Genomic DNA, 13,747 nt, shown 5'->3' with positions numbered 1-13,747 from the left:
GCAGACACAGAGGTGCAGAGGTGAGACAGCATGGAACGTGTATGGGGAACTTTAAGTCACCCAGTCTGTCTCCTGAGTGGGTGTATTAAGGTGGAAGTTATCAGCTTCAAGTAACACGATACTGATCTACAAGTGGCTGAAACAATTAGGTCAGTTTATCTAGTACTGAACCAAAAGTCTGCAGGTGGATGGTTTCAGGGAACAACGTCATCAAGGCATTCTTCATGCTTTTTTTTTTTTTAAGCGTTGGTTTTGCCTTGACAGTTTTTCTTCCAAAACGTTTATTTATTTTGAGAGAGGGGGGAAGGGGCACAGAGAGAGGGAGAGAGAGAATCCCAAGCAGGCCCCGTGCAGAACCCGACAAGGGGCTGGATCCCACAAACCATGACATGAGATCATGCCTTGAGCTGAAATCGAGCCAGACGCTTAACTGACTGAGCCACCCAGGCGCCTCTGTTCTTCATGCTCTGTTGTCAGCATTACTTGTCCCGCAGATGTGGCTGTTGCTCTTAGTTCCTCCTCCCGGCTACCAGAGCCTCAGGAAGAAAGGGGAGGCGGCTGCTTCTCTTTCCTGATACACCCCCAAACAGAATCACACCCTTCTTAATCCGCAGCAAAGGGAAATGGATTACCTTAACCGGTTCGCCTTCCCTGGAGACATTGCTACCTGCCTACAACCAGGGATCTATTGGGAGAGGCAGCACTGTAGGTGTTGGGTGCCAGAGAGGGTGCCTGGTAGTGTGCAGAGAGAGAAAGAGCTAGAACATTAAGGTGAGGCCCCACCACAGGGCAGGGATTTGGAGATTTAGTCAGCTGCTGGCAAGGACAGGTAGGGTGTGTATAAAGGACAGGGCAGGGTTAGGTTGATAGGCAGCTGGAAAATTGGTGGGGGGTACTGCAAGAGCCCAGGTGAGAGATAGTGCAGGTAAGGTTGTAGAATTTTGTGTGTTTTTAAAATTTTGCAAGTTACCACACAGTAGTGAGTCATGAAATGAATATTGATTTAGTGGTTCCAACTAACCTAGATTTTTTATTTTTATTTTATTTTTTAATGTTTGTTTTTGAGAGAGAGAGAGAGAGAGAGAGAGAGCAGGGGAGAGGCAGAGAGGGAGACACAGAATCTGAGGAAGGCTCCAGGCTCTGAGCTGTCAACACAGAACCCAACGCGGGGCTCGAACTCACGAACTGCGAGATCACGACCTGAGCCTAGGTCGGATGCCTAACCGACTGAGCCACCATGCGCCCCAACCTAGCTTAAAAAACAAAAGCAAAAGCAAAAACAAAAAACCTCTTACCTCCTCAGGATCCTAGGTGTCCTTAGTCTCTTTAGCTTGACTTTGTCCTGTTTCCTTTTAAATCTCTCTAAACATTGTCTCTTAGTCTTTTGGGGAATCTGAATTATCTGCTGACCCCCAATACTGGTGCTCCCAGAGTTTTCTCTTTGACTTAGTGTGATTTTCTCACACTACCCTCTCCCCAGCTCATCCCTTGCACTTTCATGGGATAAAGTACCATCTCTCTACACTGACAACCTCCAAATCTATACCCCAGCACAGTCCTCTCCCTTAGCATCAGACTTAGCATCTATCTACTAGGCATCTCCACCTGGTGTCCTGTAGACTTTTTGTTTTTATCATTTATTTTGAGAGAGGCAGCAATAGCACGAGTGGGGGAGGGGCAGAAAGAGAGGGAGAGACAGAATCCCAAGCAGGCTCCGCGCTGTCATCATGGAACTTGTTGCAGAGCCTGATGCGGGGCTTGATCTCATGAACCGTGAGATTATAACCTGAGCTGCAATCAAGAGTCAGACGCTCAGCCGACTGAGTCATTCAGGTGCTCCTACACAAGTATTTTTTTTTTTAACGAAGCTTTTGTGTCACACCAGACGCCTATGTGTCCTGCGTCCTGGTCAGAAAGGTTTTAAAAGGTCAAAAGGTTTTAAAAACATTGAAACCAGGTAACAGGCTAGATGGAAGGAGTGGGAGGAGCCAGGGACATCTGCAATACAAACGGGGAAGTTAGGAGGAGCTGGTTGGGGGGGGGGGGGGGGGCGGGGAAGTAACAACTTTTGTTTTGAACACCCGGAGTCTGGTTTACAGTAAATCATACACCATAGTTGCCCCTTTACCTTCCACTTCCAGGTTCTGGTCCAAGTAATATTGGACGAATGCTCTGAGGAATGAGGGAGTTTCCCTTCAAGGTCATTAATAATTAGCTCCCAGGAAGAGGTAATCCTTTAAAAGGGGAACTAACGTTTACTGAACCCTTACTATGTGCTGGGCTCTCTGCATCCAGTTTTTTTGTTTGTTTTTTTCCATTTCAATTTTTTTTTAACAGGAGTGAGTTGTGTACAGGGGGGTTAAATGCTTGATAGACAAGCAAAAAAACTGCGCTAGAACCAACTTATTCATCATCATCTTCTTCTTCATCTTCCTCCTCGTCCTTGTCTTCCTCCTCTTCCTTCTTTTTCTTGCGTTTCTCAGCCTTGACGACTCCCTTTTTTGCCACGTCAGGCTTTCCTTTAGCTCGGTCTGCAGCAATATGCTTTTCACATTCTTCCTTCAGCCTCGGAGTCCTCTTTTCATAAGGCTGCTGGTCATCTGCAGCGGTGGTGTTGTTCCACATCTCGCCCAGTGTCTTTGCAACATCACCAATGGATAGGCCAGGATGTTCTCCTTTGATATCCGCCCCTTTAGGGGGGGTATAAGTTTTCATTTCTCTTTCATAAAGGCCTTGTCCGTCTTTGCCCTGTCTTCAAACTTTCCTCTCTCTTTAGCAGACATGGTCCTCCACCTCTCCGAGCACCTCTTAGAAAACCCTGAGAAGTCGACTGAAGCATCTGGGTGCTTCTTCTTGTGCTCCTCTCAGCAAGTTTGCACAAAGAGTGCATATGATGACATTTTGCCTCTCGGCTTCTTAGATCTCTTTGGCCCGTGTTTAATTATTTTCCTCAGCGAGGCACAGAGTCGCCCAGTGCCTGTGTGCCTCTCACTTGCCCTGGTGCTGTGTCTGTGGAGCCCGATGTACTGCAATGGCTGTCCAGCTATTGGTTTGTCTTTTTTTTAACGTTTATTTATTTTTTGAGAGAGAGCGAGAGCGTGAGCGGGGCAAGGGCAGAGAGAGAGGGAGACAGGGGACCCGATTGCCGGTGAACATCATCATCTCTGAAAGCATCAATCACCAGGGTTCCTGATGGTTTCAGGTGTTAATTTCCTAGGGCTACTGTAACAGACTACCACAAACCGCGTGGCTTAGAGCAACAGAAATGTATTCTGTCCTGGTTCTGGAGGCTAGAAGACTGAAATCACAGTGTAAGCAGGGCTGGTTCCTTTCTTTCTTTTTTTTTTTTTTTTTTTTACGTTTTATTTTATTTTTATTTATTTTGAGAGAGACAGTGTGAGTGGGGGAAGGGCAGAGGGAGGGGTAGAGGGAGGGAGAATGAATCCCAAGCAGGTTCCACACGGTCAGTGCACAGAGCCCGATGCAGGGCTCGAACCCATGAAAATGTGAGATCATGACCTGAGCCGAAATCAAGAGTCAGATGCTTAACCAAGGAGCCACCCAGGTGCCCCTGGGCTGGTTCCTTCTGAAGGTGAATCTGTTCCTTCTCTCCTACTTGGTGATGACCCACTGGTGATCCTTGGCTTATACATGTACCACTCCCACCTCTGCCTCCATTTTCACACGGCATTCATTTGGTCATTCTTTTAAGGGCACAGTCATACTGTCATACTGAATTAGTCACCTGCCCCCACTCCAGGATGACCTCGTTTTAGCTAATTACATTTGCAGTGACCCGATTTCCAAATAAGGTCACATTCTGAGGTACTGAGGGCTACAACTTCCACATGTCTCATTTCATTTCACTTCACTATTTCATTTCATTTTATATACAGAGAGAGAGCATGAGCAGGGGAGAGAGGCAGAGGGAGGGAGAGAGCATCCCAAGCAGGCTCCATGCTCAGTGTGAAGCCCAGTGTGGGGCTCAATCCCACTACCCTGGGATCATGACCTAAGCCAAAATCGAATCTAACACTTGGGGCACCTGAGGGACTTAGTCTGTTACATGTCTGACTTTGGTTCAGGACATGATCTCACGGTTCATGAAGTCCAGCTCCCCATCAGGTTCCCTGCTGTCAGTGCGGAGCCTGCTTCTGATCCTGTTCCCCATCCCCCACCCCCAACCTCTTTCAAAATAAGTAAATAAACTTAAAAAGAAAGTCACTCAACCGAGCCACCCAGGCGCCCCAACATATCTTTATTGAAGGATGCAATTCAACCCATAACACCTCATTAAGCAGAATAAGCCAGGAGCAAAAAGGAAATTATTTGCTTTGGAGGATTTTGCACAAAAAGTTGAGATTATTTCTTTTTTACAGTCCTAAACTCTCCAGGAATTGGTAAGATTCCTAGAATTCTCCTGAGTATTATGAATACTTATGAATACTTAGAAGTCCCTACATTTCCACTACTTCCTGGACAATATCTACAAAGACATTACCACCTCATGAAAACACAAACCCACCCCCTTTCCCTTCAAAACCCACCTCCCTCCTGACTTCTGTGTTGTTCACAAAACTCGCTAAAATCTCCCCATGTTCCAGACAGAATCCTTTCCTTTCCATTCTCCTTACCCCTTCCAGGTTCAGTTCCTTATGGCTGCCTGCCCCTTGGGAAGAGACACTCCCTCCCTCTTCCACCTCCAACCCAGTCTGGCACTTTTATATATGGCCAATTTTCTAGAAACACCATCTCCCGTCTGCCCCTACAAAAGCCTCAGTAGCTTCGGGCTACCTAATGAAGCGATTTAACTGCTCCATTCCGCATTCAAGGTCCAACCAAATTTTGTGCCAGCTTCATGTGCCCCCCCCCCCATCCCTGCCAAATGGAACGCTGCTCCTACCTCGCCCTTCCTTGACCCCCTGCTTCTCCCAGTTGCCCCTTTCTGCCTAGAGATAGGGCTATTTGTGTCCTTGTCTCTGCTCCCCACCAGGCTCCGCTCCTTGAGCCCCAGGCAAGGCCCCCACAAGGCCGTATCAGTTCCTGTGCCTGGAATAAACCCAGAGAGTCTCCCTGAAGGAGGGACCTTGCCAACTACCAACTAGAAGTGGCCTAGGCGTTTTCATCCCAGAGATTGGGCTCAGCGGCTGTCAGGGGCCGGCCGGGCCGAGAACGTCTCCCGGACTCAGTGGAAGGAAAGTGCGGGCCGCCGAGGGTCTGGGGATCTGGAGACACCGCCTCGGCCGCAGCGCGCCCGCAGTCCGCAGCCCACAGGCAACTCACCCGCTCCTCAGGCCGGACGTACCTCCCGCCGGTGCCGGAACGCCACGCCGGCCGGAACCTTTCCGCCGAGAGGCCGGGCACTTTGGGGCGGAGCACGTAGGGACCGGAAGTCGACGGAGGAAGATTGGACTGAGGGAACCTGGTGCTTTACCTGGAGGATGAGCGTCCATTGTCTCCTCGTGGCGGGAGGTAGCGTTCCTGGAATATTAGGTTAATTTCCCGTCTGTCCTGGGATATTTCCTCTCTCGGGTCCCCTGTCCAGCTCTCCGTCTTGGAGTCCTCGCTGAGCTGAGAGGCGCCTCGGAGCGATTGTGCTTCCCGGGGGAGGGGTCCGCGAGGGGCTCCTTCCCGGACTGGGTGGCGGGCGGGCGGACGGTTCAGATTCTAACGGCCGTTTGCTGACTTCTGGCTGTATTTTCTTCCTGCGCCTGCAATGTCAGAGTGACTTCCCATTGGTTTTACAGAATTGTTTCTTGCATAGTTTTTGCCCTTGCACTTGCAGAAGCATAGTCACAGTAGAAATCTCGAAAAGTGTGCCGGAGAAACAAAAATCGTCCTTCAATCTAACACTCAGCTGAAACATTTCTTACACACGTATAAAATTTAATTTTATCTGGCTCCCCCGGATGATAAAGAAACTAGTGAAAATGTTCTTAACAAGAGATAGTAATTACAAAAGGATCTTTCTAAAGTTAAAAATGCCAAAACGTTAAGCAGTTGAAGACATTGAAGGGCATAAAATTTCCAGGTTGTAAAACTTAGGACTTGTCCACAAAAATCAGAAGACACCTCTTGTGAATTTGGTCTACTACTTCTAAAATTATGGGAAAGTCTCTGTCACTTTGCAAAGGCTCTGGTGAAGCCACAACTAATACTAAAGAGAAGTAGGACATTCCAACTTACGTTTTGCTAAATTTTCCTTTCAGGAAGGTGGCGATGTTTTCCAGTTTTGTTAGGGTCATCCTTGGTCCAAGGTCTCCATAATTCCTGCTGTCGGAAAAAATCCACCGCACCTAAGAAGATTATTCCCCGTGTTGCTCTTTGTGATGAAAATACAAAGAAATCTGGAAATGCACTTGACAAGCTCTTCTCTTCAGAGCAGCAGGCTTCCATCCTGCAGGTGTTGAATACAGCATCTAATAAAGAACTTGAAGCTTTCAAATTGCTTCGTGGAAGAAAATCCATCAATATTATAGAGCATAGAGAGAAGTTTGGGCCATTTCAGAATTTGGAGAGTTTAATGAATGTGCCCTTGTTTCAGTACAAAACTACCATTCAAGTTTGTAACTCCATTCTTTGTCCAGAGACTGAAGGGGAAAAAAGAAAGTTCCAAGACAACCGGCTCTTGAGAAAGCTCATCAAACCAGAGATAAAAAGAGAGAGACTTAAGGTATATCATTTTTCTTAATGTCCGCTATATGGCCTACATATTTGAGAACATACTTTGCAAAGCACTATTCTGGGCATCAAGACAGCTTAGAGTTTAGTTGGTTTGTGATCAGTACTGAAGAATGAGATATACAGATAGTAAATTGGCAATGGATGGGGCAGGGAACTGTGGGCTGTGACTGTTGGGCAGATTACTGGTAGAACTCAACCTGGATCTTGGAGAGAGAGAATTAGGCTACCTGGAGGAGGCGGGCATTCTAGGAAGAAAGAACAGTTGTAGAGAAATAGGTCTGTGCAAGGTTTATTTAAGAGGAATGTTGAGAAGCTATCTGGCTGTGTCTGAGGGTTCTATCGAGAGTAATGAGAAATTAAGATGCAGAGATGGTTATGGCCAGGGAGTGACTGTACAACATTATACTGGTCTTTCCAGCAGGATTTAACGTAACCTTTCCCTCCCTACCTTCTTTTAAAAAGCATTCTAAAAGCAAATCCTTTTCAGTGTTGTCTGTCTGTATGTATGTATGTATTTATTTTATTTATTTTTTAAAGCGAGAGCACGAACAGGGGAGGGCAGAGAGAGAGAGGGAGACACAGAATCCGAAGCAGGCTCCAGGCTCCGAGCTGTCAGCACAGAGCCCGATGTGGGGCCTGAACCCACGAACTGTGAGATCATGATCTGAGCCAAAGTCAGACACTTAACTGACTGAGCCACCCAGGTGCTCTCTTTTTTGTTTAATGTTTATTCATTTTTGAGAGAGCGAGAGCAGGGGAGGGGCAGAGAGAGAGGGAGACACAGAATCTGAAGCAGGGTCCAGACTCTGGGCTCTCAGCACAGAGCCCAACATGGGGCTCAAACTCACAAACTGCAAGCTCATGACCTGAGCTGAAGTTGGAAGCTTAACCGACTGAGCCATCCAGGCACTTTAAGACAAATATTAGAATTACTTGGCACATCAGACATTAAACCTTGGAGGAGGGACTTAGGTCCTGTGTAACAATACATGATAAAATATTCTCTCATCCTATACCAGTAGTAAGCACACTTTTTTCTAGACCAGTAGTTCTCAGTTTGGGGGGATTATGGATACTTTCTGAAAACCTGATGAAAGCTATGGACCTCTTTTCAGGAAAACAAAAACATGTATACATAGAATGTTGCATGTACTTTCAGAGGGTTTGTAAGTTTCATGAAGCCATCCATGGACTCCTGATAGAACTCTTGCAGTTGATCTGGAACATACTTCAAACGACATTTTTCAGGGGTTGGATTTTCCTTCAAAGTGTTTGCTACAAATACTATTTATACTCACTACAGTGGAGTTGCAATCTTATTTAGGTTAGGTTCTAAAGTTATTTTGTATGGAAAAAGTCATGCGGTAGTCCTTAAAAAAAATCTTGCCCATGAAGTACTGTGTGTGACCTGGTGCAGTAATTGTTATGTACAGTAAATCTCGGCAATCATTGAGCTAAATAAAAGAACCAAAAGAAGGCCTGTATTTTGTAGATTGGGCATCCAAACTATTCTGCCCATAGTGGATATTTATCCATTCCTTAGCAGTGAAAGGGAGATGGGCATAGAATTAGAAAATGTTCCTGCTTATCTGCCTTTGTATCTGTGGAGCACGTTGCATATCCATATTACTAAATGAACTGTGTGGGAGTGAAGTGATGCCCAGACTTCATGCACAGTTGAACATACATATCCAATTATCTACTACACATTTCCCCTTAGAAGCCCTGTAGGCAACCTGAATGGAATACATAAAAAAACAACTCACCTCCCCTTAACCTTCCCAAGTTGATCTGCTTCCTATCATTTTTAACAGGTGCCATTCAATCACTGAAATAAAACTGGATTTATCCTAAGCTCCTCCATCCCACATATCAATTCTACCCCCATTATCTCTGCTCTATTTCTTGTCCTCACTGTCACTGTCTTCAATTTTGTTATAAGTTTATTATTTTTTTTTTCAACGTTTATTTATTTTTGGGACAGAGAGAGACAGAGCATGAACGGGGGAGGGGCAGAGAGAGAGGGAGACACAGAATCGGAAACAGGCTCCAGGCTCTGAGCCATCAGCCCAGAGCCCGACGCGGGGCTCGAACTCACGGACCGCGAGATCGTGACCTGGCTGAAGTCGGACGCTTAACCGACTGTGCCACCCAGGCGCCCCTATAAGTTTATTTTTGAGAGAGAGAGCGCTCGAGAGAGCAGGTGCCCAAGCAGAAGAGGGGAAGGGAGGGAGGGAGGGAGAGAGAGAATCCCAGATGGGCCCTGCACTGTCAGCACAGAGCCCGGCAACGGGCTCCATCTCACAAACCGCAAGATCATGGCCTGAGCCGAAATCAGGAGATGGTCACTTAACCGACTGAGCCACCCAGGTGCCCCTGATTCTTAATGCTTGGTCATATAACAGGCACCTAACCAGTACCACCTCTAGCCTAGCCTGCTATGGTCCGTCTTCCACACAGCAGTCAGTGATGGTTCTGAAATGTCTCATGTTGTACCTGAATGTTACCTGCTTTGGGGGCTTCCTGGAGCTCTCAGGATAAAGCAAGATGCTTTTGCAGAAATTTGCGTACCCCTCGGCACTTTTCCCACTTGCCCTCATACCGCAGCCTGAGTGTGAGGTGTCACACAACCTATCTGTGTGGACATCTGGTGAAATAACGTCCCATTTAGCATTTACTCACTCTCCTAGTCCAGTCAGTCTTCTCGGACCGGGTCTCCTCTCTACAGTGTAACTGTGCTGGCATTTCTTACAATGTATGGGTATGTTTCTTGTTTCCCAGTACCTAGCACAGTCCCCAGCAACATTTGAATATTTGAATGCCGATTTTGGGCAAGGCGCTGAGAATAAGTAAAGGTTCTTTGTTCATAAACTGCTACTGTTTGTTTTTTTTTTTTTTTTTTTTTTTTTTTTTTTTTCAACGTTTTTTTATTTATTTTTGGGACAGAGAGAGACAGCATGAACGGGGGAGGGGCAGAGAGAGAGGGAGACACAGAATCGGAAACAGGCTCCAGGCTCCGAGCCATCAGCCCAGAGCCTGATGCGGGGCTCGAACTCACGGACCATGAGATCGTGACCTGGCTGAAGTCGGACGCTTAACCAACTGCGCCACCCAGGCGCCCCTACTGTTTGTTTTTTAAATATTATTGCTGCATTTCTTTAACAATTCTCAGTTCATAAACTGTAAATATATTTCTGTTATAGAAACTAAGTTGGCATTCTGAGTTTATAGCTTCAATTTTGTATCTATTAAAATGTCTATACTTGTCATTAAACCAGCCTTTTTGTTTTAGGCAGTTAATAGTATCGTATCCATTGTTTTTGGAACTAGAAGAATTGCCTGGGCTCACCTGGATCGTAAATTGGCCGTGCTAGACTGGCAGCAAAGTGAGTGTTGCCAGTTGATGAAAGGAACATACTTATCATCTGTCTATTTACAAGAGGTAAAGCAGTTGCACCTCCAAATTCCCACCTGCCGGAACTCCTCGTGTAGTTTAATCTTCTAGTCCTAAGAGGAATGAAATACAGTACTAATGATGGACTCTCTTTGCGTGCTTATTATTCACCCATTCCTATCATGTTTTCATCACCTATGATTTTTAAAGGTTGAATCTTCATTTAGTTCATGAAATACCTTCATGTGTCAAAGGTATATACTGAGAAAAATCAGTGTTAAAATATATTATTCTAAATGTTATAGAATTTTATCCCTATATAAAGCTTGTTTTTCAAAAATGCTGTCACTAATTGTCTCATTGAGTCTTCAAAACCTTGTGAGATGGGGAGTAATTACCATCCTGATTACACATAGGGAAACTGGTATAATCAAGCATCTGATGGGATTAATCATTTGCAGATGATTGATTATAGGCTAGTTATTCTAACTCTGTGCTCTACCCTAGACATTTTTATTTAATTAATTTATTTAAAAACTTTTTTTTAATGTTTATTTTTCAGAGACAGAGTGGGGGAGGGGCAGAGAGAGACAGAGACAAAATCCAAAGCAGGCTCTGGGCTCTGAGCTGTCAGCACAGAGCCCAACGCAGGGCTTGAACTCACAAACCATGAGATCATGACCTGAGCCAAAGTTGGACACTTAACGGACTGAGCGCCCCTTATTTTATTTACTTTTTTAAATGCTTATTTATTTTTGAGAGGGAGACAGAGGATGTGAAGCAGGCTCTGTGCTGAGAGCAGAGAGCCTAGTGCAGGACTCGAACTTACAAACTGTGAGATCATGACCTGATCTGAAGTCAGACACGTAACCCACTGAGCCACCCAGACGCCCCACCCCTAGACATTTTTTTTTTTAAATTTTTTTTAACGTTTATTTATTTTTGAGACAGAGAGAGACAGAGCATGAATAGGGGAGGGTCAGAGAGAGAGGGAGACACAGAATCCGAAACAGGCTCCAGGCTCTGAGCAGTCAGCACAGAGCCCGACGCGGGGCTCGAACTCACATACCGCGAGATCGTGACCTGAGCCGAAGTTGGACGCCTAACCGACTGAGCCACCCGGGCGCCCCAACTAGACATTTTTAAAAGGTTAATAGAAGTTTTAAGTTGTCTAATCTTTTGTAAAATTAAAAAAAATTTTTTTTTTTCTTTTGAGAGCAAATGGGAGAGAAGGGCAGAGAGAATCCCAAGCAGGCTCCACACACAGCACAGACCCCAACATGGCTCAGTCCCATGACTATAGGATCATGACCTGATCCAAAATCAAGAGTTGGACGCTCAACCAGCTGAGCCACCCAGGTGCCTGTTAAGTTGTCTAGTACAGATTTTAGAAATTATGAAGCCCGGGAGACCACCTGGTGGCCAGTTGATTGGGCATCCGACTTTGGCCCAGGTCATGATCTCATGGTTTGTGAGTTCCAAGCCCCACATCAGGCTCTGCACTGCACAGCAGAAAGCCTGCTTCAGATCCTCTTTCTCCCTCTCTCTCTGCCCCTCCCCTGAGCTCACTTGCTCACTCAAGTGCTCTCTCTCAAAAATAAACATTTCCAAAAAAAAGGAAGAAAAATTATGAAGCCCATTTTACAGATGAAGAAACCAGTGCTTGGGAGGACTAAATGGCCTGTCTTAGCTCAGCTTATTCCTGATAGAACAATGATCAGAACTTGGCTGTCCTGAGGCCTCCATTAAATGCTTTTTCAGTTACTTCAGAACTGTTAGCAGGAGTTTAACCTAAGTTATATATTAAAAAAAATACAGGTTATGAGCCTGGGTGGCTCAGTCAGTTGAGTGTCTGACTTCAGCTCAGGTCATGATCTCATGGTTTGTGGGCTCGAGCCCATGTCGGGTTCTGTGCTGACAGCTCACAGCCTGGAGCCTGCTTTGGTTCTTTGTCTCCCTCCTCCCTCTGTCCCTCCCCCGCTCATGCTCTGCCTTTTAACAATAAATAAACATTAAAAAAAAAAATAAATGGGAGAGGGGACCCAAACAACAAAGTATTTCTCGTCACTAATTTTGTCTTTTTTTTTTTTTTTTTTTTTTTTTTTTTTAAGATTTCTTCAGTCATTTCAAAGATGCCTAACGCTGACCTCTATGTTCTGGAAAAAATAGGGCTTTCAATTCAGAACTCCTCTCGGTTTCCTGTACTGTTACATTTTCATATCATGGAAGCCATGCTGTATGCCTTATTAAATAAAACTTTTGTCCAGGACGGCCAGCACCAGGTACTGAGCATGAATCGAAATGGAGTGGGGAAGCACTTTGAGCTCATGATTGGTGACACGCGGACTAGTGGAAAAGAACTAGTGAAGCAGTTCCTTTCAGAGTCCGTACTGAAGGAGGAGCCTCGGGTAGTCTTCCCATCAGAGAAGATCGTCCGCTACAGACAGATGTTTTCATCTACTGAACAACAGAGAGCAGAAGAGTTATATGATTCATTGTTACAAGCCATTGCCTTCTATGAATTAGCAGTTTTTGATACTGAACCTTAAAATTCTGAGGTTACTGTAATGGGCTCTACTGTTATAGCTATTAAATTGTATTTATTGGGGCGCCTGGGTGGCTCAGGGGGTTGAGCGTCTTGACTTCAGCTCAGGTCATGATCTCGCGGTCCATGAGTTCGAGCCCCGCATCGGGCTCTGTGCTGGCCGCTCAGAGCCTGGGGCCTGTTTCGGATTCTGTGTCTCCCTCTCTCTCTGACCCTCCCCCGTTCATGCTCTGTCTCTGTCTCAAAAATAAATAAATGTTAAAAAAATTTTTTTAAATAAATAAATAAATTGTATTTATTAGTTCTAAAGCTGTAAAACCAACTGTTTTTAACAACCATGTTTATGGAGAAGAAAACATGTTTATATTCGGATGTTTAGGGTCAGACTTTCGGCTGTTGAATTGTTCACACAATAATAGGCCTAGGCCAAATCAATAAATATCTTAGAGGAGACTGTGTGCCTTTTGGGTTTTAGTGTTAAATGGTAAGATGCTCCCTAAACAGCCAAAACAAGAAACAGAGTTATCTCCCCTGAAAAGCAAATCCCATCCTAAAGGATTGAATTGTTATATTGCTAAAATAGGGAGTAATGATTTTTCTGGGTGGTGCTCATCTTGGGAATAACACTAATTATAACCGAGAACACAACTTACATCTTCTGATTCTGTAAGTAGCATGTGGTTCGATGTACTGCTTCCAAAGGTGATTTTCATCAACTCGGTCTATCAAACCCAGAACAAACAAGCTTTGTCTAATGGGTTCATTTTTTTTCACTTTTGAAATATTTTACTTGGACAGACCCTCTTTTGAGAAAAGTAGGACTGGGGTGCCTGGGTGGCTCAGTCAGTTAAGCATCCCGATTTGATTTCAGCCAAGGTCATGATGTCGTGGTGAGATCGAGCCCCACACTCAGTGTGGAGCCTGCTTAGGATTCCCTCTCTGCCCCTCCCCATCTTGTGTCTGTGTGCTCTCAAAATAAACATTTTTAAAAAAGTAGCATAGCACCTAATTTTCCACCCGCATCTCACATTACATGTGCCTTAGTTCAGGCCCTCATTCTATCTCACCAATCCTGAACCCAAGTCTCTTTGATGTCAAAGCAATACATTTTTCCTTTAAAAAGT

At 45.2% G+C, this 13,747-nt stretch overlaps 2 protein-coding genes and 1 pseudogene across 3 annotated transcripts in view; 1 reads left to right on the top strand and 2 right to left on the bottom strand.

Moving 5' to 3' along the window:
• ADAP2 (ArfGAP with dual PH domains 2) overlaps positions 1-5,314 on the bottom strand; it is a 47,920-nt gene extending 42,606 nt beyond the window's left edge. Inside the window, exon 1 of the mRNA XM_047832380.1 lies at positions 5,284-5,314. The gene's annotated coding sequence lies outside the window, so the exon portion shown is untranslated. The remainder of the gene's footprint in view (positions 1-5,283) is intronic.
• On the bottom strand, positions 1,877-3,653 carry LOC125151878 (high mobility group protein B1-like; annotated as a pseudogene).
• An 87-nt stretch (positions 5,315-5,401) lies between the features above and the next one.
• Positions 5,402-12,783, top strand: TEFM (transcription elongation factor, mitochondrial). 2 transcript variants are annotated; one of them, XM_047832383.1, is made up of 4 exons: positions 5,402-5,472; positions 6,210-6,673; positions 9,977-10,126; positions 12,190-12,782. In XM_047832383.1, the coding sequence occupies exons 1-4, from the start codon at positions 5,442-5,444 to the stop codon at positions 12,625-12,627; spliced, it is 1,083 nt and encodes a 360-aa protein (XP_047688339.1). In that variant the 5' UTR covers positions 5,402-5,441; the 3' UTR covers positions 12,628-12,782. The 2 variants fall into 2 exon arrangements, with proteins under 2 accessions (XP_047688339.1, XP_047688338.1); XM_047832382.1 differs by having other exon boundaries at positions 5,406-5,493; positions 12,190-12,783.
• The last annotated feature ends 964 nt before the right edge of the window (positions 12,784-13,747 follow it).

Source organism: Prionailurus viverrinus, chromosome E1, assembly GCF_022837055.1.
Source record: "Prionailurus viverrinus isolate Anna chromosome E1, UM_Priviv_1.0, whole genome shotgun sequence".
Classification (NCBI taxonomy): Eukaryota; Metazoa; Chordata; class Mammalia; order Carnivora; family Felidae; genus Prionailurus; species Prionailurus viverrinus.
The sequence above is the reverse complement of the archived record's forward strand: the minus strand, read 5'-3'. Positions and strand labels throughout refer to the sequence as shown.

Coding starts and splice junctions, on each gene's coding strand:
- TEFM (XM_047832382.1), top strand. CDS start 5,442: ATGAGCGTCCATTGTCTCCTCGTGGCGGGAGGTAGCGTTCCTGGAATA. Junction 5,494..6,209: donor TAGCGTTCCTGGAATATTAG/GTTAATTTCCCG, acceptor TTTTCCTTTCAG/GAAGGTGGCGATGTTTTCCA. Junction 10,127..12,189: donor CATCTGTCTATTTACAAGAG/GTAAAGCAGTTG, acceptor TTTTTTTTTAAG/ATTTCTTCAGTCATTTCAAA.